Source organism: Propithecus coquereli, unplaced genomic scaffold (assembly GCF_000956105.1).
Source record: "Propithecus coquereli isolate 6110/MARCELLA unplaced genomic scaffold, Pcoq_1.0 Scaffold10, whole genome shotgun sequence".
NCBI lineage: Eukaryota > Metazoa > Chordata > Mammalia > Primates > Indriidae > Propithecus > Propithecus coquereli.
The window spans coordinates 3,144,490-3,170,282 of record NW_012133858.1 but is presented as its reverse complement, the minus strand read 5'-3'; the positions used below and the strand labels follow the sequence as shown (position 1 = coordinate 3,170,282).

Here is a 25,793-nt window from a genome sequence, read left to right as displayed (position 1 = left end):
CAAACCAGGTCAGAACTCCACAGGCAATCAAGATTAGGAGAGGCTGGATCAGATCCAATAACAAACACTCCTAAATTTTCAGTAGCTAAAACAACAAAGGATATTTTTTAGTCAAAGCTTCTGAATCCCTCACATGATGGATGGGGCTCTCCTCGTGTTGTCATTCACTCAGGAACCCAGGCCGCCAGAGGAGCCACTCTGGAGAATTGCAGGTTGCCTTGGTGGGCAGTGAGGGAAAGAGCGTGGTACAGCTTGCAGTAGTCTGAAAGTCGCCACCAGAAAGTGATGTCTGTCACTGGTCAGGACAAGTCACCTGAGCAAGTCTGACTTCCAGAGGGAAGGGAGGGGCAGCAAATCTTGATGAAAAGTAGTGCAGGATACCACAAAGACTGTCCATCAGCTGTTTACCATCTGGTTCTTTCGGAATTCTTCCTCCTATCTGGACCCAATCTTCCTAGCGGTTAGCTCAGACTCCACGCTGTCCCCAGGCAAGCTACGAACCTTTTCCCCTCCCATCTTGCCTTTTCCCTTTTGAGTTTTTCCCTTGCAACATTTAATTGATCAATGTTTATTTGAATGTCTACTATATGCAAACCCACTTTTAAATGCTATGGGTAATACAGGAGTAAGTTTCCTTTTTAAAATCACGTTTTCCATTAAGCCTTCTTGGTTACTACAGCCCATAGCAAATGCTCTGAATGGCTTCACTATCAACTGCCCACCTATTTAGGACACAAGTGCTGTTCTACAGCATTCTTTAAGGTGTTTTCTGGTTGAAAGTTTGTTTCTCTGACTAGATTACAAATTCAGGGTAAAAGCAGCATTTTCTATGACTGCTTCATGACCCTCACCCTCAAAACCTTGCAAAAGACTAGCCACGGGAACATTTAATTCTTTTTAAATTTAAGTGCCTAAAGCAGAAGGAACTGACTCAAACTTCAGGAAGTAGCTCTGAGGACAGGGCGGCAGGAAATGACAGAAAACCTGAATACGGAACTGAAGCAGCCGCTCAGAGTTTCTTGCGCTGAAGTGGCAGTCAGAGAGGGAGCCGGGCGTGGACGTGAGGAGCCGGCAGCTTAGAGCAGACGCTCGCGCTGGTGGAGGTGGGTACTGGGAGCGGCCAGAGAGTTGGGGAGCACAAGGCAAGAGTTGAAGGGGAACCTCCCTGGCTCTTAGTCCTTGGTGAGGGGCAAGGCCACCACTGGTAGGCTTTTAACCTTTTATGGCCAGAAGGCCAGGTGTGAGTGGTGGTGGAGAATGATCATCCGGGGATGGAAACAGAGGAAAGAAGCTTGAGCCCAAGAAACATGGCTCAGCAGCCATCTAGGACCCTAGCCCAAGCGAAGCGCTGCCTGGTTACTGCTGACCATCTGCAATCCGCTCTAAGGCCTGTTGCTCCTAGGCACTGAGTTGGGAGGAGAATCACAGGAGATGAAGACAAAGTCTGCCCTTGAAAAGCGTATGGTCTAGCAGGGAGACAAAACCCACGTAGGACATCTTGTAACAGATCAGGAAGTAGTCGCTAATGCACACTAGTGCTGACAAGCAGGTACTGATGGAGGCCAAGTGAAGGCATGATTGTTCAGCTGGGCTAGTTTCTGTGGTTGTAGGATCACAGAATCCCAGGCTGTCAGAAATGGAGGGGACTTTGTAGATTAGCCAGGTTAACCCCTTCATTTATTTTCCACTGGGGAAATCAGAGGTGATCAGTGATTTGCCAAATTATTTAAGTTAATATTTGTGAATTGCCTAGTCTGGTACCTGGCAAATGAGGACACACTCTGTTGCTTCCTTTAACCTGGTCCCACAGAGGCTTAGTCCCAGAGCTGGAGTGGCCACCAGGTCCTCGCATTCCGTGTACTTTACTGATGGGATAAGTCAGCGTCACGATGGGGCCCCCGATCGTGCCTGACAGCCCAGGCTCCTCACAGATTATTGTCTGGCCCCTACTCTAGATAGGACCTCTCACTTTCCCAATTTCTGGAAAGTCAGGGATATTAAATTGTCCCTGTTTCAAAAACTCTTCATTTCAAAAATGGGTGGAGGTGGGAGGTTTATGGGAGAGTCGGGCTGAGGCCTCCGAGGAACAGCAGGAAAGAGGATGGGACCATCGGGCCTCATTGCTTCCTTATTGCTCAGGACTATTTCAGAAACTTCTCCTTTCCAGTTTTCCCTGTGAAGTCCTTTTGTTGCAGAGCAGCCGGGGCATGAGAAACAGAGGGGTTGCAAGGATGCAGGACCGTAGGTCTGGTGTAGCTGCCCCCACACAAGCGGGCATCAGGAAAGGCAGAGCTGCTCTCAGCAGGGTCTCATGTCACGGTTAGGCTGACTTGGTCAGCACTTCTCCAGTGTCCCCTCAGCATCTCTTTAACCAGTCTACCCCAAATTTCCCCTGGGCTGGTGTTCAAGGGGTTGTTCAAAGAGCATGGAGAAGGATGGAGTTTTCAAGTGGACATAGAAAACTGGAGAATCCGACGGCCCAGGTGGAGAGAGAGGAGAGCCCTAGCAGCGGTTGTAAAAGGATCTCCTTTGGGAGTTGATGGAGCACTTGGAGAAAGGTCTCCAGGGGGATGAGGTGTCTGAGGAGGGAAAGGTTGCAGGGACGTTGCCAGCTAGCAAGTGGTGCCAGGGTCAAGAAGTCTCAGTGGTCGCCAGAGCAGATGGGCATTGTCTATTGTCACCTCTTCACACCAAGTTCCAGGATCCCACAAATGCAGAGCGACTGCGTGACTTTCCTTATGCACTGTTGGCAAGGCAAACTGGAGCAGTGGAGACGTCCCAGAGGAAGAGCAATTTAGCATCCCTTCAAACCAGTGTTCTCTATATGTTTCTTTAACATTTATTTAGTTGATAAAAAGTAAATATGTCTTAATGTTCCAAATAAGGGATATATTAGATGTTATTTTTGAACCATTAATCTTCTTTAGAAACATAATTGAACTGTTTTTAAAAATTGAGTAATAAATAAATTATTCCCAGAAAATAATGCTTCTCCATGCACTGTTCAGTATAGCAATTTCAGCTGACTGTCCCTACTGACCTCATATAGCTGTGCAGTGACTGGTCTCGGAGTGGAGATGGGACAGAACTTGCGCGGAGGGTTGGAAAAATCCCCAATATAGTTAAATATGTTGGAGGGATGAGTGTAGATGTTCATTCTGTCAGGAGCTGGGCCAATGTATACTTTGATAGCTATGAAAACAGTCATGTGTTAAAGTCCGAGTGAAAGAAAGCCATAATTTTAGGGATATAGTAGCACCCTTCATTGATTACTACTTCAAGCCACTGTCTGGCTGGCCTCTGGACACAAGTGAACAATCCTAGGTTATTCAGTGTTACCTACACCCATGCTGACTTCTCTCCAGACCACAGTGAGCTCAGGCCTCATCAGTTTGTCTTGAATAAACCCCTGTCTACTCCTCCTCCAACTTAGCAGGAGAGCTTTCCTAAAACTCTTACTTGCTTTGCCTCATCTTCTATAATATTTTCTTTAAAGAAAAGGTGTCAGAAAATATTGGGCTGCTATGTCATTGATTTCAGCACTCTTGGTTTCTCTCCCATCAATTCTTTCCTGTCCTAAATTATTCCCATCCTCTGTCACCCTCAGATGTGGAAGTCTGTAGTGGGGCATGATGTATCTGTTTCCGTGGAGACCCAGGGTGATGACTGGGACACAGATCCTGACTTTGTGGTGAGTTTGGAAGTAGCTTTGCTTGGACAGTGAAGAGGGTGGTGGTGGTGGGAGGGCATCTGGGCCACTCTGGGGCCTTCGAGAAGGCTTGGGAATGACATTTTGGAACTGAGACAGCCCTCATGGTGGGACTGATTTCTAGGACAGCTGGCTGTCACAAGTGGGACATATGTGACAGCTGGTGTCGAGGATGGAAGGAGACAGGCACGGATGAGTCTGCCAGTGTGATTGACAGGCTATGGCAGGCTGTGCTGAAGGTGAGGAGCAGGTGAACCTGGGTCTCCTTTGGCCTGTGATCCGGGACTTGGAGTTGACACGTGTAATTTGGGGGAATTGAGACGTCGTAGGAGACCTGAGGGGAAAAGTGTGAAGGATGTAGAGGAGGAATGGAAGTTTCAGAGCTCGCCAGTTTAATCTGTGTATGAGGTCAGGTTCAGGTAAACAGAAGAGCAGCATAAATAAACACTTCTTCTTTTGACTGAAGACGGCAGTGGATGCAGGGGACATAAAGGGCATGTGTCTGTCGTGTGGCCCCTCTCAGTGTGGCACATTTCCTGCCACCACTCATTGCTCAGTGCTGTCTGTTTTTTGCAGAATGACATCTCTGAGAAGGAGCAACGGTGGGGGGCCAAGACCATCGAGGGCTCTGGACGCACAGAGCACATCAAGTAGGTGCCAGAAGGACTGGGGAAGGGGGACGGGGTTATGGAAAGAGCCCAGAGAAAACTCTGAGACTTAAGAGGAGGCAAGGAAGGAAAAGGAGAGGGTAGTTCATGTCTACGTATCTTTGCTTTTTTTCTACAGTCTGTCCCTGTGTGCCACTATGTGCGTCACTATGTACGTCTATTTCATGTCTCTCCTCTTATCCCCCAACACTATTATTATCTGTATTTTATGTCTAATAACTCTGCTATTTCCCCAAATGGGTCTGTTGTATCAACTGACTCCCTTCCTTCAGTAAGGCATGAGGGATTCAGAGAGGAAGTGGCTCAAATACTGAGGTTTTATCTATCTATTAATATACTTCTATCCATCTATCTATCTAACAATCACCTATTTGTCATCTGTCTCTTCACAGAAATGTAAATGTGTGGTTAGAATGTAGGGTGACTTCATATAGGTTAAGAAGAATTCAGTAAAATGTCAAGGTGAAGAACTCACAATAAATGCTGTAAAAAAACAATATTATCATCTCCTATACCTGTCCCAAATGACTTTTAAAATACAAATTTGTACTTGGCTATTTGACAGAAGTTGGAAGCCGTGAATGGTAACATGGAGAAATGTGATGCTTGGAAAACCTGTTGATAAAAACTACGTTGGCAACAACGTTTAAGGGTCTTTAAAATTATAGCCCAATATTCATTTTACCAGGAACAAACAAACAAAACCCTCTGATACCAGAAGAGAAAAGAAATTTATAGACATATCCAGTTATGTCTGTGGGATTTAGCATATATTTGGATTGAGAGATCCCCTCCTCTCTTCCGTGGACTATTCAGGGTCCTCTAACCAGGATGGCCGGCTTTGGATAGTATCAGAATATCAAATATTAGTAGCCAGGTAGACACACTAACTAGTATAACAAGAGCAAAAATCAATAACTACACACAAAACGGCAAGATTAGTACAGTTTTAAGATGAATTTTAACTTTTTTCTCCACTCTCTGACAGCAGTGTTTTTAGCTTTAGATTTTAAAGTGTCAGTGGGTGACCACATTGCTCAAACAACACACTACAAAAACCTGACAGATGTTTATACAATTAGATAATACTCAATTAGACAACAATACATTGTTGTCTAGTTAGACATAAATGGTTTGAACCAAGCAGCTGTAATGAATATTGTTCTTAAACAAACCATGCAATTCTTGAAGCAGTTAGAGAGACAAAAAGAATGAAACAGGGTCATTCAGAAAACTTCTTTGATGCTTTTCTGTGGGCTCACGGATACCGCCCGCCCCCCAGAAAACAAAACAAAACAAAACAAAAAAACAAAATCGAGACTCTTTTCCTTTTCTAAGTAAAGGCCACTCAGCCCTAGTGTCCTGGGAACTGTTCAGATGAGGATACCCACTCTCTTGGCACCTTTCCTCTCCCAGTGCCTGTCTCGTGTATAGGAGGCAGGAGTAGAATATTTTAAGGAGACCCCTAAATTCCTGCCATGATCTTATGGAAAGGGCTTGAGTTTGGATATCACATAGATTTAGATTCAATTCCCAACTCTGCCACTATTACGAATGTGAACTTGAGCACAAAACCTCTCTGAATCTCAGCTTATTTTGTGAAATGGGGATAACAACAGCTCCCCCGCAGAGAGATGGTGAGAAGTCAATGGGATCGCGTATGTCAACGTCTAGCGCAGTACTTAGCACTTCTTAGCAGCTCAATGGTGTTATTTCTCTTTTCTGTTAGTACAGATTAGTTTAATCAGATTTCCTTTTGAAAACCTAGCATAAACATGTGAGCAGATAACAGCCTTTCTTCTTCCTAAGTGGTGTTCACCTGGACTGCTCCTGTATGTGTTAATAGATGACTCTGACTGGTGCCCCTGGGAGTCATACAACTCGGTGGTCCTGCATATTTCTGTGTTAACCTAACTGAGTCCACATAGGATAGAGCAAGTGGTGGAGATATTTACACAAAAGCTCACTCACCTCCCATTACCTAAGCTACCGAGGTATAAAAGCCTTGTCACTGCCAGTAACAGGCCAGGTGACATTGGACAAGTCACTTTTCCTCTCTGATTCGCAGTTTTCCCACCTGGATCAAAAAGACCTCTAGAGACCTTCCAGCAGTAAGTCTCCAACATTTAGTGATTCTCTCTGGCTAGTGTGGGCTCAGCCAATCTTCAAGGTCAGATGGGAAGCACCAAGGTCCCTGGAAAGGAGGGGGACTTGGAGAGGAGAACAGTAGCTGCAGAGCTGAGATGACTCAAAGCGGGAAAAGGAAGTGGTTGTAGTTCTCATAAATCTCACTACCTTCCCCCATACCACAATGTCTTTATTTAGGTCTGTCTTAAGTAAATTTAGTTTGAAAAGTGGTTTGGTAGTTCAGTGAGTAGCTCAAACGATGCTATCCACCCCTCATCTATTCCGTAAAGGAATTGTCTGGTTTCCAGGGCTATTGCCCTTCCCTCCACCTTCCTCTCCCTACTCTTGTTCATTCATTTTCTTTGGAGCTTTTCCCTTGACCAGGTAAGAATTCTTATTACTCTATACAGTACTTCTTAAACTACCTATGGGAAAGGAACAGAGATTTGTTTCTTTATTTTCAAATCTGTCATCATATTTTTGTAAAATAAAGTAAAATTGAATTCTTAGAAAAACAAATGGAAAAAATGACAAAAAATACAAACACAATTTTTATTTTTAGATTCGACAGATATAAAATCACTATGTTAAATTACTATAAAAGTTTCTGAACACATTCTCTCAATTTTTATTCTTATTTCCTTGTGGAACAGAAGCAGTTCAGCTTATGGACCACATGTCGAATGGCACTGCTGTAGAATAGCTTTCAGTACTTCCTGAAACCTGTTGGCCTTTAGGTTAGATCCTTCCTGAGATTAACCATAGGATACCTGCCTCAGCGGCTCTGTCCACTTTCTTGTGCGCTGGCATTTTATACCAAGTGGAAATGAAGAATGGTGTAGTGTTGAGTATTGAAATAGAATCTGGAGCCCTAGGAATTGGTCACAGCTCTTCTATAACAGGACCCACAGTGCTGAAGCAGATTATTTCACCACTCTGCCCCTATTTCCTACTGGTGACTGGAGATAATAGTACCAGCCCTGTTCACTTTAAAGGGGTGCTGTGGAGAGCCATGGCTATAACATAAGAATAATGGCAAATATTTATTGAGCTATTATCAAAATAACCCTATATCATTGATGATGTTATCATCCTGATTTCACAGAAAAGTAAACAGATGTATGGATGTTTAGCAATTTTCCTAAGGATATGCAAATACAGGTTGAGCATCTCTAATCCAAAAATCTGAAATCTCGAATGTTCCAAAATCTAAAACTTTTTGAGTGTGACATGATACCACAGGTAGAAAATTACACACCTGACCTCATGTTGCAGTCAAAACGCAGGTACACAACACAAAGATTTTCAGCATTTCCAAGGGAATTAAATTGCCTTTAGCCCATGTGTTTAAGGTGTATAGGAAACATAGATAAATTTTCTGTTTAGACTTGTGTCGCATCCCCAAGATATTTCATTACATAAATGCAAATTTCCAAAATCAGAAATCTGAAACACTTATGGTCCCACACATTTTGGATAAAGGATACTCAACTTGTAGTCATTTGAATTCAGCTCAGTCTGACTCTTTGGGCTACATCATATTATTTTTGTCTAATAAACATAATGTTGTCATGTCCATAATTCTCTTGTTGACATGGAATGCAAATTTCCACGAGCTAAGCGATTGCCTTTCCCTAAGGCTTCTTTCTGTTTAGAATAACTAAGTACCTTGTAGCTTGGCCTTAATAATGTACTACATTCGTGTTCCTAAGCATGAACCTCTTCAGGAGTTCCCAAAGTCTGTCTTTCATTGAATGTTTTATTCACTTTCTTATTTTCAAAAATCAACTTTATTGATGTGTGATCATTATAAGCAAATAGTTCGATGAGTTTTGACAATACATGTGTAACATATTGATATAGAGTATTTCCATTACCACAGAAAGTTCCCTTGGGCCTCTTTGCAGTCAATACACCCCATCCCCACATCTGGCCAAATGTAAACACTGATCTGCTATTTGTCACCATAGTTTAGTTTTGCCTGTCCTAGAATTTCATGTAAATGATATAATACAGAATGTACTCTTTTGTATTTGTCTTCTTTCACTCAATATAATGTTTCTGAGATTTATCCATGGTGTTGTGTCAGTCTTTTGTTGTTCTTTTTTATTGTCAAGTGGTGTCCCATTGTATGGATATGCCACAATTTGATTTATCCATTACTTTGTCAATGGACATTTGGGTGATTGACAACTTGGGTCTATTATAAATAAAGCTGCCACAAACATTTGGGTACAAATCTTTTTGTTGACATATATTTTTGTTCTTCTTATGGGCTGGGCATAGTGGCTCATGCCTATAATCCCAGCACTTTGGGAGGCTGAGGTGGGAGGATTGCTTGAGGCCAGGAGTTTGAGACCTGGGCAACACAGTGAGATTCCCATCTCAAAAAATTTAAAAAAATTAACTGGGTGGGTGATGTGTGCCTATAGTCCTAGCTACTAAGAGGGCTGAGGTGGGAGGATCTCTTGAGCCTAGGAGTTTGAGGTTATAGAGAGCTATGATTGCATCACTGCACTCTAGCCTGGGTGACACAGTGTAACCCTGTCTCTAAAAAAAAAAAGAAAAGAAAATAGCTAGAAGTAGAATTGCTGAATCATATAACAAGCATGTATTTAACTTTTTGAGAGACTGTCAAATTGTTTTACAGAAAGAATTTACTTTTTATCATTTCTACCAGCAATGTATGGGTTTCAGTTGCTCCACATCCTTGTCAACACTTGGTATTTTTTGTATTTTTAATTTTAACCATTTTCGTAGGTATGTGGTAATTTTAATTTCTGTTTCTCTGGTGACTAATTTTATTGCACGTCTTTTCATGTGTCATTTGTGTATCTTCATTTTGAAGTGTCTGTTAAAATCTTTTTTGTATGTTTAAAGTGAATTGTTTGTCTTCTTAATAAGTTATTAAAAGTTCTTTATAAATTCTGGATACAAATCTTTTGTGAGATATGTGTTTCACAGATACATTCTCCCAGATTGTAACTTGCTTTTTCATTTTATTAATGACATTTTTTGAAAAGCAGAAGACTTCAATTATGATGAAGTATAATTTATCAAAAATTTTTGTGGTTAGTGCTTTATGTGTCTAGGAAATTTTTGCTTATTCCAAATTTGTGAAGATTTTCTTCTATGTTTTTGTTTTAAAGGATTTATAGTTTTAACTTTTACATTTAAGTCTATGATCCATTTCAAGTTGACTTTTGTGCACAGTAAAAGGTCAAGATTGGGTTTCATTTTTTCCCACATAGATATTTAGGTGTCCAACACCATTAAAAGAGTATCCTTTCTCCATTTACTTACCTGGCATCTTCAACCATATATATGTGGGTCTGTTTGTGGACTCTATTCTATTCCCTTGATCTATATGTCTACCCTGACAGCATACCACATTGCATTGATTATTGTAGCTTTGTAAGTCACAAAATCAAGTAGTCCTCAACTTTGTTCTCCTTTTTAAAAAAGGAAACAAAATTTTTTACTATTCCAGGACATTACATTTCCACTTACATTTTAGAATCAGCTAGTCAATTCCTACAAAAATGCCTATTGGTATTTTGATTGGGATTGTATTGGATCTATGGATCATTTTGGGGAGAACTGACATTTTAATAATATTGAGTTTGCCAATCCATGAACATGGGATATCTCTCTGTTTATTTAGGTCTTCTTTAATTCTTGCAGAAATGGTTTGCTGTGCTCAAATCTTGTACATATTTTGTTAAACTTATCCTAAAATATTTCAAGTTATTTCATGTGACTGCAAGTGGTATTTATTTTTAACTTTTGATTTCCAAATGGTCATGGCTAGTATGTAAAAATATAATTGATTTTGCTTTAGGGACCTTGTATCCTATGACCTTATCAAATACACTTAATAGTTCTAGTAGAGGTGTGTGTGTGTGTTTCTGTATGTGTGTGTACTCTTTAGGATTTTCTACATACATGATCATGTCATCTGTGAATAAAGACTTTATAGTCCAAGTAACTCACTTTTGTACTTTTAATTTTGCAATAAAACCCAAAAGGTCTGTCCTTTCTCTTGGCTCATCTTTAAGGTGCTGGATTTTGCTTGGTTCTCATAAACTGCATTGTTTAACAATCCAAAATATTTTAAAACTTAAAACAGACATTTAAGAGTTAATGTGTCAAAGTTTCTTTGCTATGACACTTAACACATTGAATTATAAAATTTTTGGTTTTCTTCTCTATCTCACTATCTCCATATATTAGCATCTTTGTGCCCTCAGAGCCTAACAGTACTTTATATGCAAAAGTTGTTTAATATTTATTGAATGAAGCAAGGCTATAATTAAAACTTATTTAGAATGGCTCCAGCCCTATCCTAAAGAATCTAAGAAGTTCATTTTCTTTGGCAACATTTTTATTCAAATTATATCATCTATTGGCATGACCCTCTGACTAGCCTTCCTGTTATTCATTAGATGGATATGCCTGAGTATCATTTTCTAATTCCTTTTAAAAACTTGTTTCAACTATAATATAGTTTGATGCATTCAACAATCATTGTACTCATTAAAACTTTGCACATCTTTCCCATTTGAAAGTAATGTTTGGCCTCATTTGCTTCATTCTTCATCTAAATACTTCAGTTGGAAAGTACTGGACAGTCATTTACATGTACTTGGTACAAGCAGATTTTTTGACACAGACAGTTCTAAAGTGTTGGTGTTGTTGAACTGGCAACACAGGATCTCTGCTTTCACTGCTGCCAGAGGGTTTAGAGGAGGCATGGGAACAGAGAGTTCTTCCAGCACTCAGCTCGATTTCATCTGATTCATAGCCAGCTTTCTAAAATAAACTGTGGCTAAAGCTGAGAAGGCTTTTAAAAACCTTTAGTGGAATTATGCTACAAGGCCACCAGATGGATCTATTCTTCCATGAAAGAGGAGAATTTCTGCTGTGAGTCGGCCATTCTACCTATACCCAATGTGTCTGGTTGTCCTGAGCTAGTGAAGTCCCAATAGCATCACTATCTCAATACCCTACACCTTCATTGCTTACTGTAGGAGGTCAAATTTCTTATTTAGGGTTCTCTTGCCCAGATGTTTCCAATATATGTGTTCAAGTATCAGACCAGACTGTTATTATTGGTGCTGGTGCTGAGCTATTACTTCATGTCCTCAGGCCAAACAGGCTGCCAGAGGTGTCTCTCTACCCTCTTAAGCGTTGCAGTCACCTTCACGGTAAAAATGGAAGTGAGCGTGAAGTTAGGAAGAGAGTGCCTCCTTTTGGTGTTACTTTCGCTTAGAGATAGAAATGTCCAAATCAAGGTTATTTGAGCCTTAAAGTGTTATAGCAATTAATGACGAGTGAATTTTATTAGTTTTCATTAGTTACATGAATCCATAGCATCCACTGCCTGTCTTTCACCAAAGAAGCATGGGCCTACATTCAGGGGTGAGTGTTGACAAGTCTCACATGATTTGAGGTGGGTGGTGCAGGGAGAGTTGTCACTTAGGTGTCTCTTAGGAAATATCAGGCTGGGGGAAGGGGGCAGAGGATATTAATTCTTGACCAAAAAGCATACAAAATAGTGTATAAATACATTTCTCCAGTGCTATGTTTTTATGAGCATCATTTTTAACCCACTTCCTAATATGCAAATGAAAGGTAATATTTCAATTTACCTAACTATTATCCAATTATTTGTCATATGGGTTGTTTCTTGGTTCTTGCTATTATATACAATGTTTCAGTGAATATCATTAGACATTAAGTTTTGTCATATTTAAAATTATTTTCCTGGGGTAGACTTCTAGGACTAGAATGTATAGATCCAATGGTATATGAATATTTTTATGCTTCTTGAAAACAGTTCATCACTGATAGAAAGCAGGTCTATTCAGAGAAGAAAATAACTTTCCAGTTATTAGACTATAAGTGTCATTGTCTTCTAATATTTAGGAACATGAAAAATGGGGCTAAAGATTAGAAGATCATTTTAGTGTGCAAAATAACAGACTAGAGGAAATATTACACTATTGGCCTATGGAGAGTTTAAATCAAGCTCTAGGCTGATCTCTTACTTCCAGACCCAACATTGGTATATTTTGGGGTTCATGGTTTTGCTAAAAATAAACAGAGCAAACCTCAAGATTTCTATTTTTGGGGAAAGGTGAGTTTGTTAACCTCCTGTGCTAGATGAGTCTCGGTCATGTGGTTTTTTCCAGTATTCACCAGCTCAGGAACAAAGTGTCAGAGGAACACGATGTTCTCAAGAAGAAAGAGATGGAATCAGGGCCCAAAGCCTCCCATGGCTACGGAGGTCGGTTTGGAGTAGAAAGAGACCGAATGGACAAGGTAAGTCAAAAGAGAGAGATTTTCTTTAAAAAAAAAATACAAATTGACTCATTTATTGGTTTTATGTCTTAAAATTTGTTCAAAAGCATAGTATTCATTTGGGCTCAAAATAGAACAACATATTATTCATATCATTTTTTTCTGATCTCAACACATAAGCTATAAATGGCAGAAAGCAGAAGTCCAGATATTAGAACAGCTGGCCTGTTGCAGCCAGGGAGCAAAAGTGGAGAAGGGAAAAATATGTTTTAAAATCATTTCCTGCTTTTAAATATTTGTGTATTATGTCTATGTTGCAACTTCTCTTATTATTTTCATTACTCTGTATTTAGTGATCTTTTTGTGTATATATTATAAATTACATATTGTGTAAAAGTTCAGAATTCACTTCCAAACGTTGATGGCCATGTAGGAGCAAAGATCTAGAACAAAAGTATCTGGCTGTTCTAGCAAAATACTCAATCTGAGCTATGGTATCCAGTCAGTCCCCTTGGTCTCTCCCTCATATTACCCCTATTTCTGTTTTGCTGCACAACAGCCTTATTTTAGCTCTCTTTTTGTTTCTAGTTTAAACACTGCTCTGTCTACCTAGTCTCTATCCTCTGGCTCCCAGCCCATCCTATGTGAGTGTTGGGAACAATGGCTGCCTAGTGGCATTAAAAAAGAATCAGGGATGTGCAAACCTCCAGAAAAAGTCATCTTGCTCTCCCGTCACGTATTCCTCGGCACCACTGTCAGAAGCTATGGGTCTGACCCGGAATGGAATTTCTTGTATTCTTACATCCCATTCCATCTCTGTATTTTTGTCAAGGTCATTGTTATCTTTTCACTCGCCCTGTCCTTGATTTTTCTCAGAGTGCTGTGGGCCATGAGTATGTTGCTGAGGTGGAGAAACACTCTTCTCAGACTGATGCTGCCAAAGGCTTTGGGGGCAAATATGGAGTTCAGAGGGACAGGGCAGACAAGGTAAGTGACAACTCTCCCCGCACCACCTGCCTCAAATCATGTGAGACTTATCAACACTCACCCCTTATGGACACTCATGCTTCTTTGCTGACAGTGGATGCTATGAGGACCCAGCTCCACGAGCTCCCTCAGCTAGTTCCTTGGCGCCAATGTTGGTGCCCACATGCTGAACTGAAAGGCATTCATTTAAATAAGGCAGAGACTCTCAAACTCTCTGTTTGAATAAGGAATTCCTCAAGCTATTAGTTTTTATCATACCTGTATGCATGAAGAGAGAAAAGAGAATTTCAAAGCTCCTCTTTTGGCTTAACATCACAACCTTATAAATATTCATGCCTTTCAGGAAAACAGAGATGTCTGTTTAAATATTATTACCATGGCAGCAAAAAATCAAGTAAAACAACTTATTAGGATTACAATGTTTTTAGAAGGCAAAGATTACTTTTCACAAGATTTAGCAACAATCTTAGAAGCTGGGTGTTTCTAAAGGCTCCTTTATACAAAAAAAAAAAATGTTTTTAAAGAGAAAAAAAAGCAGGATGATTACAGCATCATACAGTCGACAGGAGAGTGAGATGGATGACTCATTGATGTTCTTAGTTCCACACCTTTAATAAATCAGATTCTTTGAACTCATTTTTTATGGTGCAGAATGATGCCTCTTCCCCTGAAGCTGCACATAGAGAGAGGACATCTCCTTCACAGCCAGCTGAGATTTTCTTTTTTTAACCAGCATTGCTAATTAGGTGGGCAGGAGTCCTTAAAGCTAAGTTTTAGAATGTTAATTGTTCATATTGTAGCGGGGGGAAAAACCAGAAAAAAAGCAAGACCAGGAAAGTTGAAAACATACTGTGAAGGAAAGGAAAAATGCAGAAGGTACATTTTAAATGCAACCATGGAATGTGGCGCATGCAATATTTTATAATCAGGATGGAATTTCTGGTTCCATCTTGGCCCCTCTTCTGCCTACCTTTGCTTAATCTCTTATTGTTATATCTTCTGCTCACAGAGCCCCAAACGGACTCACCTAAACAGTGTGTCATGTAAATCAAGAAACAATGCGTACTCATTAGCTCTTAAGATACAAAACCCAGACTTGGTTAGAGACCCATAGTTACTGAGCAAATGGGAACGAAGCTCCATGGTGATGTTAGGTGTTGGGCCAACATCTCCAGTCCTGGAGTCAGCTAGGATCCAGACCCTCCCGGTTGCTCCTCTGCCAACAAAATCCACATCTTTGTGTTTCTACTGCTGAGTAAGGAAAGAGAAGAGACACAGTATAATCAACTGGGAATAGCATATTGTCTTTTCTTACATGAACATAGTGCTTTATAGTTTATAAAGCACTTTTCTAGCTATTCTCCCTTAGTTTTGTGAGGATTAATTAGGAAGAAAAGCACTAATTGAGTGAGTGACTTGATACAGACACTTTATATACCTTGTCCCCTTTAGTTCTTGTAATATCCCAGAGGAAGAGGGATCATTTCTCTCATTTTACAGTTGAGATAGGTAATGCCTCTCTTCATTTTATATTTGAAAGGACTGGGCCACAGTAATTATCAAGGACCATGCCTAAAGTTCAACAATTGTAAGCAGGGGTGGTGGGGTCTGAATCTAGAACCGTCTGTGTCCAGAGCCCACGTTCATGGCTCTGCGGCACACCGCATCCAGCCACACCAGCCTGTTCTGCATTAAACCTCCATACTCAGCCCCAAGGCGCTATAAACTACCGCTGGGGCAGAGCTGGCAGTAACAGCAAGTCGGGAGGGGAAATATCGTCACCTCGGACTAACCCATTCTCTCTCCTCCTCTCTGTAGTCAGCAGTTGGCTTTGATTATAAAGGAGAAGTAGAGAAACACACATCTCAGAAAGGTGAGGACCCTGTGCTTCGGCCTCCGCAACCTGACTGGCCACCTCCTCTGCTAAGACTTCATTTTCCAACAGCTGCCATCAGCTCCCTTGAGTCCCATGACCCAGCTCCCCTCTATTTTATTTAGTTTTTAATCCAAGTGTGTAGTTGCTTCTTTCTTTCTCCTTTATTGCTTTCTATGATATTGATCAATTTTTGTTAAATCCCTCTTTTTGCTCTAATGAATTGAAAATAAAGTACTCTTCTCCTTCTACTCCTTTATTTTAGGAGGTTGTCTCTAAGTTTTAGCATACATCTTTGCCTTAAATTTAAAATTAATCACTGTCTTTTTCTGAATAATATAGGAAATTTAGACTATTTTAACTACATTTTTTTCTACCAACAATATTATTATTGTTCAGTATATTAGTTCTATCTTGTTCTTAAATCCCACAAAATTAATCATTATTATTACTTAGAAAATGCATATTTAAATTGACCAACATATTTATCAGTTTCCTAGCTCAACATTGTTCATTGTATTGCCTTGTTTCCTCTTTGCTGCTCTAATTCCTTCTTGCTAAAATATATCCTTTGATGATTCTTTCGTGGAGTCTGTGAAAGAACTCCCAGTCATTGAACAATGTCTTTATTTTGCATTATTCTTCATTGTTGTTATCCCTTCATCACTATGAAGGTATTATTTCATTGTCTCTGACATCTCTCTTGTGTCAGACTAATTATCATTTCTTTGTAAGTAACACATCTCATTTATCTTTTTTTATTATTATTAAAGATTTTCTTTTGGTCTGATATTCTGCAGTATTATTAAGATGTGTCTAGGTGTTACATCTATTTTTATTCTCCTATATGAGACTTATCACTCCTCTTGAACCTCAGATGTGACTTTCAATGTGGAAAGTTCTCACATATTTTCTCTTTGAATTGTGTGTCTCCTCTCTTCTCTTTTATTCCTTCTTCTTGAACTTGTAATAAATGTGTATTAGACCGTCTCATTCTCTTCTTGATGTCTCTTAATTTCTCTTCTCTATTCCTATCTCTTTATCTCCCTGTGCTGCATTCTGGGTAATTCCTTTGGATCTAGGCTAAGTTCACTACTTCTCCCTTCAGCCATATCAATTATTGTTTAAGCTGTCCATTACATTTTCAGTTTTCTTTCACATATTTTTATTTCTGGAAGTTTCCTTTGGTTCTGCTGCAAATCTGCCGATTCTTTTTCTATAATGTTTTATTGCTTTTATCATGGTTCCCTGCCCCCCTTCTTTAAGCTCTTTAGTTATTTTAAAAATATTTATTTTATTGTTTCTTTCATATTTTATATTATTTGCAGCTTTGGGGTGTGCCAGTTCTTCTGTTGGATTAATCTGCTTTCCCTTATGGCTATTTATTTCCTTGATGGTTTGTAATTTTTATTTGTAAACTTATTTAAGTGTGGAAGAGGGATATTTGTTTTATGGGAGTTTCATGTGCCCTGGGTTTAGTAAGTGCCCCATAGAGAGAAATTTTGTCTTTACTTCTGGCCGAGTTCTAGAAGTCTTAATAGAAATGAACCATTTTTTTTCTTTATGTTTTTTTCCCCATTGAGTTCAAGTCTTTCTATTTTTCCTTAAGTTACTTATGGTATGTTGTGCTTTTCAAGGAATTTGTCCATTTTATTTATGTTGTCAAATTTAATGGCATAAATTCATTTATAGTATTCTCTTATTTTCTTTTTAACCTCTGTAAGATTTGTGGTAATATGAAATGCCCACTTTCATTTCTGATATTGTCTATTTGTGTTTTTTTCTCCTTTTAATTGATTATTCTTACTAGAAGTTCATCAAATTTATTATTCTTTTCAAAGAACTAGGTTTTGGCATTGCTAATTTTCTTCATTATTTACCTAGTTTAAAAAATGTATTGGTTTCTGCTTATTATTTTTCCTCCTACTTAATGTTGGTTAAATTTGTTCTTTTTCTAGCTTTTATTTTGTGGTAACAATATAGGTGATTTTACTTTCCTGACATAATCTCTATTAGTGTGTGATTCTACCATGGTTTTATTGATTTATTTATTTTTCTTAATAGATTTAGGGGATAAAAGTGGTTTTTTGATAGATGAATGAATTGTATAGTGGTGAAGTCAGGGCTTTTAGTGTACCCATCATCTGAACAGTATACATTGCACTCAACAGATCATTTTTTGATCCCTCAACCTCTTCCCACCCTCCCCTCTTCTGAGTCTCCAAAGACTGTTTTGCCACTCTGTATGACCATGTATACCCATTATTCAGCTCCCACTTATAAGTAAATGCATGTGGTATTTGTTCCTCCATTTCCAAAATACTTAGGATAATGATCTCCAATTCCATCCAAGTTGTTGTGAAAGACATTTTTTCATTCTTTTTTATGGCTGAGTAGTGCTCCATGGTATATATGTACCACACTTTCTTTGTCCAGTCATCAGTTGATGGGCACTTAGGCTGATTCCATATGTTTGCAGTTGTGAATTGTGCTGTGATAAACATATGAGTGCAGGTGTCTTTTTGATGTAATGACTTCTTTTCCTTTGGGTAGACAGCCCAGTAGTGGGATTGCAGGATCGAATGGTAGGTCTACTTTTAGTTCTTTGAGGAATCTCCCGTACTGTTTTCCGTAAAGGTTATACTAATTTACATTCCCACCAACAGTGTATAAGCATTCCCTTTTCACCATATCCACACTAACATCTATAGTTTTTTACTTTTTTATAATGGCTATTCTGACAGGAGTAAGGTGTTATCTCATTGTGGTTTTAATTTGCATTTCTATGATGATTAGTGATTCTGAACATTTTTTCATATGTTTGTTGGACATTTGTATAAAAGTAGACACATAGTTCAAAGGCACAGAATAGAGAACCCAGAAATAAAACCGTATACCTATAATCAACTGATTTTCAACAAAGTAGACAAAAACATACACTGGGGAAAGGACATACTGTTCAATAAATGGTGCTGGGAAAATTGGATAGCCAAATGCAGAACAAAACTGGATCCCTCTCTCCTACCATATACAAAAGTTAGCTCAAGATGGATTAAAGACTTAAGTGTAAGACCTGACACCATAAAAACCTAGAAGAAAACTTAGGAAAAAAAAAAAAGAAAACTTAAGAAAAATTCTTCTGGACATTGGCCTAGGCAAAGAATTTATGACTAAGACCTCAAAAGCAAATATAATACAATAAAAATAAAAATAAATAAATGTGACTTAACTGAAAAGATTCTACACAGTAAAAGAAATAACCAACAAAGTAAATAGACAACCTAAAGAATGGGAGAAAATATTCTCCCGTATCCCACAAACTATACATCTGACAAAAAACTAATATTCAGAATCTACAAGGAACTCAAACAAATTAGCAAGGAAAAAACCAAATAACCCCATTAAAAAGTGGGCAAAAGACATGAACAGATATTTTTCAGAAGAAGATAAACAAATGGCTAACAAACATATGAAAAAATTTTTCTAACTTCATAAGGTAGAAATTTAGATAATTGACTTTAAGCATTTTTTTCCTATGTGGGCACTTACAAAACTACACATTTCCCTCGAAACACTGCTTTTGTTACATTCAATAAATGTCATATGTGTTTTAATTTTCATTCAGTTCAGAATATTTTCTCATTTGCTTTGTAATTACTTCTTTGACCCATGGGTTATTTAAAAGTGTGTTATTTACTTTCTAAGTATTGGGGAAATTTTCTAGATAATTTTATTGCTGTTGACTTCTAATTTAATTCTATTGTGATCAGAATAAGATCTGTAATATTTCAATCTTTTGAAATGTATTTAGACTTACTGTATGGATCAGCACATGGTCTATTTTAGTGAATGTTCTATGTGCATAAAAAAAGTATATTCTATAGTGTTTAGGTATAGTGTTCTATAACAGTCAGTTAGGTCTTATTAGTTGATAATGTTGTTTGGATCTCCTATAATTTTACTTATTCCTTTTTGTCCAAAATTTCTATCCATTAATGAGAGAAGAGTGTTCAACAATGATTATGGATTTGTCTGTTCCTCTTTCTACATCTGTCAGTGTTTGCTCATGAATTTTGATTCTGTTAATAGGTTTATACCAGCATATATATTCCTGATGAATGATGAATTATTCTTTTTTTTTGAGACAGAGTCTCACTGTGTTGCCTGGGCTAGAGTGCCGTGGCGTCATCTTAGCTCACAGCAACCTCAAACTCCTGGGCTCAAGCGATCCTCCTGCCTCAGCCTCCCGAGTAGCTGGGACTACAGGCATGCACCACCATGCCCGGCTAGTTTTTTCTATATATTTTTAATTGTCCGATTAATTTCTTTCTATTTTTAGTAGAGACGGGGTCTCGCTCTTGCTCAGGCTGGTTTCGAACTCCTGAGCTCAAACAATCCGCCCGCCTCGGCCTCCCAGAGTGCTAGGATTACAGGCATGAGCCACCGCGCCCGGCCTGAATTATTCTTATATCTTTGTGTTACCTTGTGTTATGTCTCTCTTGTCTCTTCAATGCATTTTGTTTTGAGGTCACTTTGTCCCATATCCATGCTATGTTTCTTTCTTTTTTTTTTTTTGAGACAGGGTCTTGCTCTGTTGTCTGGGCTAGAGTGCTGTGGTGTCATCCTAACTCACTGTAGCCTCCCAACTCCTGGGCTCAAGCAATCTTCTTGCCTCAATCTTCCAAAGTGCTGGGATTACAGGCATGAGACACTGCACCCGGACTCCAAGCCATCTTTCTTATGCTCACTCTTTCCATGATATATATTTTTCTGGATCAGTATTTAAGATAATTTCTCAGAATAGAATTCCCAAATTATATAAGTAGGAAAAAATTTGGCATTTGCATTCCATACTCAGGTGTAGCCTTGGAGTTTCCAAGTCTCACAGGTAAACTTTTCCCCTATCAAATGTTAAACAGACTATAAGCCTCCTCACCGCTTCCCTGAAGAAGTAAGCAGAATTTTTCTAGAACTCTTATATAGGAATGGGCAGAGGTTAATCTCAAGCTGCCTAGTTCCCCACCTTGTTCTTATATAGAAATTAGAATCTCAGATCCTAGATCCTAATCACTATTCACTACATTTGGAACTTATTAATACAATGCCCTTGGTTTTTCTGTGATATCTGCACATAATTACCCTCATACACAGAGCTTTGATTCACTTATTTGTTTCTGGAGCCAGCATTTTTTCCTTCTTTTCTTTTGAGCTTTACTGTTTATAAAAGAAATTGTTACATTTTAGCTGACATTTCTATGTGCTTATGTAGAAGTCAAGAAAATGCATATATTTCACATATATCTGCCTCTTTTTTTTTTTTTCCTGAAAATCTCTCCTCACACTCTCCATACTTCCTCTTCCTTGGAGAAGAAGGAAGAAAATTGAAATGATCTTTTCATCTTGGGATAGAAGTGAGAGAGGAAAGGAAGAGGAAAAGAGTGAGCAGTGTTCAATTAAAGGTGACTTAGGACACTGCTTCTCTTTAATTCACCTGTATTCAAGCCCTGCTCTATTCTCAGGCCCCTGACGCCCTGCACCATTCCTCCTGATCGCTCTTCTCCAGCACTGCCCTGTGGGCTGGAGGCTAAGTGTGGGCTCTCATGATTACTTCTTCAACCGTAGATTACTCTCGTGGCTTTGGTGGCCGTTATGGGGTTGAGAAGGATAAACAGGACAAAGCAGCTCTGGGATATGACTACAAGGGAGAGACAGAGAAACATGAGTCCCAGAAAGGTGAGTTGGCGCTGGGAAGAGGAAGGTCACAGATTTAAGGTATGTGGACAGAGAAGGATGCTGGTTAACACAGGGCTCTGCTTCTTCCTTTCTGGAAGCTGGCACAGGGGCTCAGAATACAGAGGGGCAGATGTGCAGTGCAGGTGGTGGCGTGGACAGCAAGTGTGTGTGTGTGTGTGTGTGTGTGTGTGTGTGTGCGTGTGTAGGTGTGTGGGTGGGTGGCTGGGTGAGGGGAGACCAGGAGAGATGGAGAGGAAAACAGCAGGATTAAGAGCAGGGCAGGGGAAGGAGGACAATGAGAAGGGGTCGTTGTGGAAGGGATGAAGACAGACAGGCTGGGTGGTGGCTGGAGGGTGGCTAGGCTATAAGTCTTATGAGCCCCTGTGCCTCACAGAGGATAGAGCAGTCTACTGCTTCCCTGGGACACACAGGGATGGCTAGAAGACTCTCCTGACTTTTTCCTATTTCTTTTACATTTCCCTTTGTCTGTCACATCTCTTTTTGTTTCCCTCTTTCCATCTCTCTCTTCTCCATTCTCTCACAACTTTTTTTCTCCCCATCCTTTTCCTTCTCTTCCTATCCATGCCTCTCTTTATCCTCTGATTCTCACATTTCCTCCTACACCCCTCCGTTTTCCGCATTCCTGTCTTCTGGTCTTTCTTCCCATTGATCCTTCTCCCCACCCATTCCCAGCATTTTAATCTCCTGTTATGACTCTCAGAACTTTCTGTCCTGCAGATTATGCCAAGGGATTTGGTGGCCAGTATGGAATTCAGAAGGATCGAGTGGATAAGGTAAAGCACCAGACACTAATGTTCTGAGAGGAGTCCCCTAAGTTTAGGGAGGTGCACAGAGAAAAGTGAAAGGCACAGCTGGGAGAAGGAAGGGCCAGTGGTTGTGGGTTTCCTGAGCCCGTCCTGATGGTGTCCTTCACTCCCCATTGACTGCCCTCAGCATCTAATGGGTATGTCCTCCAAAGCCTGAGCCTTAACTGAGGAGAGTGGAGAGAGGCAGAGAGAGATGGAGAGAGAGAAAGCCCAGGGAAAGGTGATGTCAGACTTAAAATTTCATTGATTGCTTGGCATTGCTTAATCTCAGTCTCTTCCTACTCCATGTCCTGGTCCTCCCCATGCATTGGCCAGGTTCCCTGCTATATTCTAGGCAACTGGGCTTGGAGACATGAGATTCTAAGTACACCAAGCTTTCAAAAAGGGGAACTGAGCCCACCAGTTTGGAACTTCTTAACCCCTCTCTCTACCACAAAACAATTTTGGAGTACCCTGTCCAGCCGTTGAGCATCAGATGGTTGGGGATACTGCCTACAGCAACCCCAATCCCCAACACTGTCTCAGGTCTCTACTGCCCTGCCCCTCCCCCCACATGCCGTTCTCCTACTGCAGAGCGCTGCCAGCTTCAATGAAATGGAGGCCCCGACCACGGCTTATCAGAAGACGACACCCACAGAAGCTGGTGAGTCTCCATGATTCCCTCTCTCTGTGCTCCGCAATCCTTTCTTCATATTCTTTTCCCTCCCAGTTGATCTCCTCCATTCCTTTAGCTACTGAGATTGGCTGAGGTGGACTTGATGTCTACCCTCATATTCCCAGATTATGTCTCCTAGAAAAACCAGGTCGTGGGGATAGAGAGATGGAGTGGCACTGGGGGAGGAATGGGGGCGTTGCTGGGGAGGCTGCATAGGGATGGGAGTGTGGATAGGGGGTGAGGGTGGGTGGTGGCTAAAGGCACACAGATTTAAGGAACATGGACAGGGAAGGATGCTGGCTAGGGGACCAAGGCTTATAATTCAGAAAGGACAAGAGGCTGAGGTTGCACAGCCTGGCCATATGGAAATCTAGGCTTCAGGGCCACTCCATCCTTCTCTAATCCCCCTGTTCCGCCATCAGTACCCCTCCACCTTCCCTCCATGAGTTCCCTTCCCATCTTCTCTCCTCCTGGATGTTAAACCGATTCCTCTTCTTCCCTCAAGCTCTGCCCCTTCCCCAGCCCCCAATCCAAGACAACCCCAATTCATCTTGCTTGTGTCTGCAGCTTCTAGTGGTGCCCGTGGGCTGAAGGCAAAATTTGAGTCCATGGCTGAGGAGAAGAGGAAGCGGGAGGAAGAGGAGAAGGCACAGCAGGTGGCCAGACGGCAGCAGGAGCGAAAGGCTGTGGTAAAGATGAGCCATGAGGCTCAGCCGCCGGTGGTGCCTGTGGAAGAGCCAGAGGTGCCAGCCCCACTGCCCAAGAAAATCTCCTCCGAGGTGAGTGCCTTGCCCGCCGGGATCCACAGCCAAGATCTCTTGCCCAGACAGGAGCCTAAGAGTTGCAAAGCACTGGCAGAAAATGAGGCGAAGGCCTCCCCTGTGTTAGGCAGTCTGCTATCTCTGTCTTTAGGAAGGTTTCAGTTTGGCTGAAGTTAGGCCTTATATACTAGAAAAAAACCCCAAGATTTATGTAGTACAACAAAAGGCCAGTCACCAGCCAGGACAGCCAGTCATTGCTGCAGGAACTAATCTTGAGGGCTGAGTTCCATGTGAGCTGGCGGAGAGCAGGAGGGGGTGTTGCTGGTAAGTATAAGTGTGAAGATGCAGGTTTACCTACTTGGGAGATGCTTCATTCTCCACAGGCCTGGCCTCCAGCAGGGAGCCATCCGTCATCAGAGCCTGACCCTGTGAGAACCTGCAGGGAACAACCAATGCCCCCGCTGCTCATGAGGCAGAATTCCCCAGAGGTAAGCAGAGCCGCAAATATTCTGTGCCCCCACCCCATCTCCTGGAGTCTTAGCAAGGTGAACTGTATACAGGGACCAACCATGCTGGTTTGCCTGGACCTCTCCTGGTCTTAGCACTGGAAGTCCCACATTCTGGGCAACTCTTCAGTCCTGGGCAAACTAGGACAGTTGGTTATCCCGGCTGTGGTATCTCACTCAACAATACGCTTTTGCTTCAATGTCTTCCTGGTCTTCCAAGGAATCTGACTTGCCTTCCACTCCTCCCCACCCTGACCTTTTACGTTCCCCTCCCACCAGCTCTGGGTAGGTGTTTTGAGTGTGTGAGGGTCGAGGAGATTGAGAAACAAGGATGGATGAGACTGTGTTCCCCAGGGGCTGTAGGTGGAGGCAAGCGTGGAGGGTAGAGGAGGCGGGTGGGGGGGTGAAGGGTAGAGGAGGCGGGTGGGGGGGTGAAGGGTTTTAGCAATACTCCACTGAGACTGCTTGCATCCTCCTGGTGAGTGGAGGTCACCCTGCTCCATGCTGTCTCTTCCCAGGACAATGAGGAGCCCCCAGCTCTGCCCCCTAGGACTCCGGAAGGCCTCCAGGTGGAGGAAGAGCCAGTGTATGAAGCAGCGCCTGAGCCTGAGCCTGAGCCTGAGCCTGAGCCCGAGAATGACTATGAGGATGTTGAGGAGATGGACAGGCACGTGCAGGTTGATGACGCAGAAGGGGACTATGAGGATGTGCTCGAGCCTGAGGCTGGTGAGTGGTGGGAGAAGCACCAGCTCCTGAATTTGGACAGGCCTGGGGGAGGTGGGTAAGAAGAAGAAGAATTTCTCCATTGCACAGCGGGATCGGCCTCTGTTTGCCTTCTCCATGGTGGTGAGACCAAGTTCATATTTCTCGCTCTACAGGATCATCAGGCTGCCTGGCTGGGGCCATGGGCATCTCAGCTGTGGCCCTGTATGACTACCAAGGAGGTAGGTTGGAGTGGCCTGAGGGGCCTGGTGCCTGGAGATGGGGGAACATGGGGATGGAGGGATTCGCATCTGGCCGTCCTAACATCCCCTCAACTTCCTCCGCAGAGGGAAGTGACGAGCTTTCCTTTGATCCGGATGACGTCATCACTGACATCGAGATGGTGGATGAGGGCTGGTGGCGGGGGCGTTGTCATGGCCACTTCGGACTCTTCCCTGCAAATTATGTCAAGCTCCTCCAGTGACTGGCCCTTTCTGTCTACTGCAACTGTGACTTCCCATGTCCAAAGTGGCTCTGCCACCACCCTCTCCCTGTTCCTGCTGCGAGTGTCTAACAAGATGTATGGTTGCCTGAGGCTCTGAACATGCTTCCCTCTCCCGTTCCATTAAAGGCTTGGGGCAGAGACTACATGAAGAAGGGGTCTCCTTCCCCTCAGCATCCTCTCTCCCCTGAATGAGCTCACGGACATGTGTCTTGGGGTCCTGCCTCCTTCCCCACGAATACCCCCTATCCCCCCATACTCTGCTCTCCAACCTAGTGCTCTCCCGGCTTCCTGGTTTGCTTACCTGGGAAGGGTGTGTCTAGATTGCCTGGTTTACCTGGTTATGCTGTTTGCCCACCTTCCTTCCCTGCAGACATATCTCTGAACCTTCTCTCTGCTCAGTCCTAAAATTGGAAATAAAGTGGGACTATGGCTCACCT

General features: G+C 41.5%; 1 protein-coding gene across 1 annotated transcript; it reads left to right on the top strand.

Annotated features, from left to right (window-relative positions):
• The first annotated feature begins 978 nt into the window (after positions 1 to 978).
• On the top strand, positions 979 to 25,793 carry HCLS1 (hematopoietic cell-specific Lyn substrate 1). Its single transcript, XM_012641655.1, has 14 exons — positions 979 to 1,103; positions 3,608 to 3,691; positions 4,286 to 4,359; positions 12,699 to 12,828; positions 13,684 to 13,794; positions 15,613 to 15,667; positions 21,290 to 21,400; positions 22,139 to 22,194; positions 22,801 to 22,870; positions 23,450 to 23,661; positions 24,027 to 24,131; positions 24,668 to 24,875; positions 25,028 to 25,093; positions 25,199 to 25,793. The coding sequence occupies exons 2-14, from the start codon at positions 3,608 to 3,610 to the stop codon at positions 25,333 to 25,335; spliced, it is 1,419 nt and encodes a 472-aa protein (XP_012497109.1). The 5' UTR covers positions 979 to 1,103; the 3' UTR covers positions 25,336 to 25,793.